The sequence below is a fragment of the Chaetura pelagica genome, unplaced genomic scaffold (genome assembly GCF_000747805.2).
Source record: "Chaetura pelagica isolate M959 unplaced genomic scaffold, ChaPel_1.0 scaffold185, whole genome shotgun sequence".
Classification (NCBI taxonomy): domain Eukaryota; kingdom Metazoa; phylum Chordata; class Aves; order Apodiformes; family Apodidae; genus Chaetura; species Chaetura pelagica.
The window spans coordinates 40368-46867 of record NW_009953207.1 but is presented as its reverse complement, the minus strand read 5'-3'; the positions used below and the strand labels follow the sequence as shown (position 1 = coordinate 46867).

The 6500-nt window shown below is 54.8% G+C and overlaps 1 protein-coding gene across 1 annotated transcript; it reads left to right on the top strand.

Annotated features, from left to right (window-relative positions):
* Positions 1-2171, top strand: LOC104388655 (acrosin-like). Its single transcript, XM_009997541.1, has 5 exons — positions 1-86; positions 357-554; positions 885-1150; positions 1415-1566; positions 1983-2171. Exons 1-5 carry the CDS (start codon positions 1-3, stop codon positions 2169-2171), a joined length of 891 nt encoding a protein of 296 aa, XP_009995843.1.
* The last annotated feature ends 4329 nt before the right edge of the window (positions 2172-6500 follow it).

Below are 6500 nucleotides of genomic sequence, written 5' to 3'. Positions count from 1 at the left end.
ATGCCGCTGGCAGACATGACCTTTCTCCTGCTCCTCGTCCTGCTGGCCCTGGGCTGGCCCGTGCATGGCACATGGGACAACTGCAGGTGAGTGGCTGGGGCTCTGATGGGGAGCTTGGGCAGCTCTCATGGGGGTCACTGGAGGGTGCCCACTTGTCCAAAAGTGGCCACAGCTTCCCAAAGCCCATGGGGAGCCGACCACCTGGCTGCTGCACAGCTAGTCCAGGGGCTAAAGCAGACACAGGCAGGACAGATGCACAGCCCATGGGGTCCCTGGGCCCACTGTGCATGAGCACCTTGTGGGGAGGGAAGAGCAGCAGCCCATGGAGCAGGACACTGATGACCTTCTGGTTACAGGACCTGTGGGCTCCGGCCCATGGCTTCTTTCTTCGGCAAATTGCGTGTTGTGGGTGGCACCAATGCACGGCCGGGGGCCCGGCCCTGGATTGTCAGCATCCAGGATCCCTGGACAGTAGGCTCAGGGCACATATGTGGAGGGTCTCTCATCACCCCACAGTGGGTTGTCACAGCAGCCCACTGCTTCGTCAATGTCAGGTAAGGAGGACAAGGAAGGAGGATGTCCCCCCAGCACAAGCAGGTGCCCTGTCTGTAGCACCACGTCCTCCTCCCATCCCATCTCTTTGCAGTATGGCCAGTGCCTGGGCCCTCTGAGCCCAGCTGGGAGCATGCTCAGGAGAGAGCTGGGTTGGTGCCCCTGCCTCCTGGCAGCCTCCAGCCTCACGTTCCTGGAGCCGAAGGCCAGGGCAGCTGCACTCTCGGCAGTGCTGCTTCCCTTTCCCTTGTGGGAGGCAGAAAGCAGGAGCCGCTGGGCTGCTGCATCTCGAGGCTCCTCTTCCCCTGACGCTCTCGCCATCTGCCCTCTAGCTACATCTCCACATGGCGCGTGGTGATCGGGGCCAACCGCTTGTCTCGGCTGGGCTCTGAGGTCCAAGTGCGCAACATCAGGCGGCTCCTGGTCCATGAGCACTATGTTGAAGACACGCAATGGAATGACATCGCCCTGCTGGAGCTGGACCAGCCCGTCCAGTGCAGCTCCTACATACAGCTGGCCTGTGTGCCTGACATGTCGCTGAGAGTGCAAGAGCTGAAAAACTGTTTCGTCAGTGGCTGGGGCGCCACCACTGCCAGATGTGAGTTCCCAAAAAGTGCTTGAGTCCCGAGTGCCAGCTGGGCACACTGGGGAGCTGGGCTGGGCTTGCTGAAAGCAGGGACCAAAGCCAGAGTCAGGCTGTGTGCCCAGAGAGAGGTGGGCCTGACCCATTGCCCAGAACAAGAGAGAGGGGGAGCACCAGCCTTCAAGAGGCAAAGCCAAGCCCCAGGGAAGGGGTTTGCCCAGACAGGGGCAGTGTACTGTCAGAGACCTGCAGGGTGCTGACTCCTTTCTGTGCTCACAGCAGCCTCTGTAAACTCGAGTGATGTCCTGCAGGAGGCCAAGGTGCACCTCATTGATACCAGCATCTGTAACAGCAGCTGGTGGTACAGAGGGGAAATCCATCAGAACAACCTGTGTGCTGGCTACGAACAGGGTGGCATCGACACCTGCCAGGTAGGAGAGAGCTACAAGTGCCCCCCAGCAGCACAGGCAGCCTTGGCACAGCCCCCAGAGGGACTCCAGTGCAGGCTTTGCCTGACAAGTCGCCCTCCCCTGGGTCACCACCACTGCTGGGACTCACCTCCCCTTTCCCAACCAAAGCTTAGTGCCCCCTTCTCCCAGAGGCCCAACCAGGCCCAGCCAGTGCTCTTGGCAGCCTGTGGGTGCAAATCCCAGTCCTGGAACCTCTGTCTTCTACAGCTCCAGGAGCTCTGTGCAGGACAGAGAGCCCCACAACCCCCTGCGAGACACCGTTCTGTCATCTCCAGCCCCTGAGCAGAGCCTCTCTGTGCAACACAGCTCAGGAGGAGCTCCCATAGTGCTGGCAGGGGCCCCCCAACACCACCTTCACTCTCTCTCCTCTGCTGCAGGGTGATAGTGGTGGCCCTCTGGTGTGCAAAGATAACTACCGTGATTACTTCTGGCTGGTTGGATTGACCAGCTGGGGGAGAGGATGTGCAAGAGCAAGACAGCCTGGGATTTACACCTCCACACAGCACTTCTACAACTGGATCCTGGTGCAGCTGGGACTCCGTGCAGCAGGGAGGGCTGCTGAATGAAGAGGATCCAGTGCAAGCTGTAGAGTTCCGTGGCAATTTCCTTCTGGGGCCATGCCTGCTGATCCAAAGGCAACTTTGGTGTAAAAGGCCTGCTCTATCCTGTCCACACTCCCCTAAATGCACTCAACAGCATGAGTTGCCTTAGTTCTTGAAATAAAGGTGCCAGTTTTCACAGCTAACACTGCTCCAATCCAGTTCAGCCTCCTGTGTAAAGCAAGGACTTCCACACCGGACACCTGCAAAATGAGGCTGCAGGCAGCCCGGATTTAATAACCCAGGAAGGTTAGAACTGGACCCCCTTGCTTTCTAAAGTCCCGCTGCAATAGAGGAGCCTGGTGCAGCTGGATCCAGTCCTGTATGTGTGACAACTCAGACTGGGCAGCCCAGGGAGATTAGGACTGAACCCCCTTGCTTTCTTGACTTCCTTCAGAGAGGAGCCCAGGTGCAGCTGGGCCCAAAATCCTTCTCTCAGACTTGGTCTCTTCCCAGAGAGAGTAAATGGATTACAGTCTGAGCAAAAGCTCAACCATCCAATACCCCTTGATTAGATTAAGGTGCAGCAACACACAAGGTCTGTTTATATCAACGCATTTACCTAAACAAACCCACACGCATATATATTAAGTAAGGAAAAGGGGATTAAAATAAAAAGGTGAGAGGGAGGGTGGGGGAGATGAGAGAGAGATAAAGAGAGGAAAATCACCAGTCCTGGATCCAGCATCATTGGTCCAGCCAATGGAGGAGGGTCGGTGTCGATAATCCATGTTGATGAAACACCCCCAGCCCACCATTGCAGCCCCCTATTTTATAGGCCTTGAATCTTGATTTCACAACGAGTATGTGTGATTGAGCCATACATGTGTGAGCAGCTGGAGTGGACCTGCCCCCTCCGCCCCTCGATCATTGTCATTATCTCAGTCCTCATCTTTGTGCAGGCCATTACTGCAGTCTCCATCCTCCCAGGCAGGTCTTTTGGGATGCATATGAGCAGGGTCTACAATGGAGTTTCATACAGTTTCCCAAAGTAGGTCTGGAGGGCTGGTCCCTCACACAAGGGCACATAGGAAAGTCACTCAAAAGGGCTGAAAGCCTGCCTGGCCAAAGAGGAGGGTGCTCTGAGCAAACATGGGTTGGAGAAGACACATGGAAACTTGGAAGAGGCTGGGAAAAAATGATGTGACATGCAGGCAACTGTGGGGAATGCATTAAGGCACAGGGGCTGATGATTGGGGCCTGATTATGGCATAAGCCTCAGCTGCCTGAACAGACCCTGGGACCTCCTAAGCATGGCAAGAGTTTGAGTTTGCTGAGCAGAGCAAATCTAGTGAGACACTGACAGGAGTTATAGTGCCATGAGGTAGAGCCACATCTCACAGATAGGTATGGGCGGGGAATGATACAAAGAGGTGGCCACACTTCAGAGAAGGGAAGGAAGAGCTGGGGTGATTCTGGGGAGAGGAGTCTGGCAGGGACAGTGGTGGTGCCCAGGAAAAGGAATGCCATGGAAGTCCAAGGTAACCGAGGGAACAGCACCTGAAGCACCACGTCTGCTCACCGGTGTAGCAAACCTGGGAGCAAGGGGGAAAAGCTACCCAGGGATAGATCCCTTGTTTGGGAGGAGACAAGCACAGAGAAAAGGAGCAGTCAAGGAAGACAAGGGGGTTGTATAAGCATAGAAAATGGAGAGAAGGGGGGATCAAGGAGCCAGTGGCACAAAAGTTGCTGTTTGGTTTGCTTGTTTGCCTGAGCCCTGCACCTAACCACCTACCTCCATCCTGCCTTCATCTGGAGAGCAATCCCAACTCCTTTTCTGTGTAGCCTCAATCTATGCCCAGGGGGAGGTGAGTCCAGAGGCTGGGCTGCTAGCAAGGCAGAGGGGAACACAGGTCCTGGGGGGCCTGTGGTTGGAAACAGCAACCAGTCTGGATGAAGAGCAAGAGGAGATACTGATCTGGAAAAAGCCTAGATCTGTACTAACTGCTGGGTGTGTACCTTGACATCCAGCCAAGGATTTTAATTGAACTTAATTTCCATGCCAATATTGAAGGGACCCATGAATATACTGTACTTGGGAATCCAGGGAGTGATGTGTGTGCAGGTTTCACTGCTGACCATCTGTCCTGACCAGCTGGAAAGGAAGATCATGACAGGGTGGTTCTTTCTGTGTGAAGTGGGTGCTGGTAAAGGTGCTGATCTGCCTGTCTTCATCTGCTTTGTCATTCATGCTCGTGAAGTATGTGTGGGTGTTCTGGAATGGGAAGTCTCTTGTACCTGTGCATGGGAACAGCCGTTGGCCTGAGCCGGGAAAAACCTCCTGGGAATGGGAGTCCTCTCAGTTCATCTCCAGCTTTTCTGCAAGGAGACATTCTCTAGAGGAGCAGGGGCTGGATGCAGCTTGCATAGGGCACACACGTGTGTGCACACAAACAGCAGCCACACAGCCTGTGCACCACACGCTGTGCACACCCCCCTGCATTCAGGGCCATGGTGCATGTGCATGGGTGTGTGGAGGCACATGTGGGGCACACACAGGAGGTGCAATGCACCCCTAGAGCCCATGCACACCCCTGCTCCAAAACCCTGGTGCACACTAAGTCATGTGCAGTGTTCACACACGCATCTCTCTCAGGAGGAAAGGCTGAAAAAGTTGGGGTTGTTCAACCGGGAGAAGAGAAGGCTGCAGGGAGACCTTCCAGTACTCCAAGGGAGCTTTAAGAAAAGATAAGGACAAACGTCTTAGTAGGACCTATTGCAATATGACAAGGGGTGATGATGTAAAACTAAAAGCTTTAGGTTAGACATCAGGGAGACATTTTTTTATTTTGAGGGTCACACTGTCACAGGTCACTCACAAATGTGGAAGATGCCCCATCCCTGGAAATGTTAAAGGTCAGGCTGGACAGGGCTCTGAGCAACCTGATCTGCTTGAAGATGCCCCTACTCACTGCAGGGAGGTTGGACTGGATGACCTTTAAAAAGTCCCTTCCCACCCGCACTATTCTGTGATGCCATAATGTGCAGCCCTGCCCAGTGCGAGCGCACATATGCGCACACACCCCCCCCTCCACCCACACACATGCCTTGCGGACCCTGCACATAGAGTGCACCCCCCTCTCCATGCACATACAGTGAGCATCCACCCATCTGCCCATGCCCACGCTCACAAGCACACATCCAGTGGTGCACACACCTGTAGAATGCACCTTAGATCCATTTTCCTTTTCCCACCCCCCCCAGAGACTTCCCCTCACTGTCGTGACCTGTCCAACATCATGGAGAGTTCTCAGCCCGTTCCCTCAGGACTCTGGGACGCCGCTCATCAGGTCCCATGGACCAGGGTTCCTGGGTATGCCCAGGTATGCCCAGGTTCCTCAGGTGGGTTGACCTTGGCTGACCACCAGGTGCCCACCAAGCCACTTCACCTGTCCCCCTTCTCAACAGGACAGCAGGATAAAATACGATGAAAAAAACTTGAGGGTGGAGGTGAGGACAGGAATATTGCTGACCAGTCACCACCATGGGCAAAACAGACTTGACCTGGGAAAATTAGCGTAATTTATTGACAATTAATAATAACAGGAAGAAGCAAAACAAAACTAAAAACATCTTCTCTTGGTCATGCTCCCTTTATTTTCAGGCTCAACTTTGCTCCTGTATCTTCTGCCTCCTCCTTTCCCTGAGCAGTGCATGGGACCAGGGGATGGGGATTGCCTCTCAGTTCATTAGACTTTGTGCTTCTCCTTCTTCCTCACACTCTTCCCCTGCTCCAGCGAGGGGTCCCTCCCATGGGATACAGTCCTTCACAAAATTCTCCAACGTGGGTGCTTCCAACTTCCACCACAGGCTGCACTGTGGACACCTGCTCCACCATGGTCCTTCAAGTGGAGGACATCAGGACACAGGGGGACCTCCTGTGACGCCACAATCTTTGTCATGGGCCGCAGGAGAAAATCTACTCTGATGCCTGGTGCATCTCCTCCCCCTCCCTCTCCACTGATCTTTGTGTCTGCAGAGTTGTTTCTCCATTTCTCACTCCTTTCCCTGCAGCTGCTGCGCAGCATTTTCTGCCCCTTAAGCAGGTTCTCAGTAGCGTTGCTGCCTGTGTGTGATTGGGCCAGAGCTGGGTCTACCCTGGAGCTGAATGACACTGGCTCTGACTGACACGGGCTCTGGCATCTTCTCACAGAAGCCACCCCTGCAGCCCTGCCCCCCCCCCCAGCCCCTTCCTCCCAAGCACTCCAGGAAGGCAGGCAGGCAGGAAGGCAGGCACGAAGACAGGAAGGAAGGCAGGAAAGCAAAAAGGCAGAATGGCAGGCAGGAAGGAAGGCA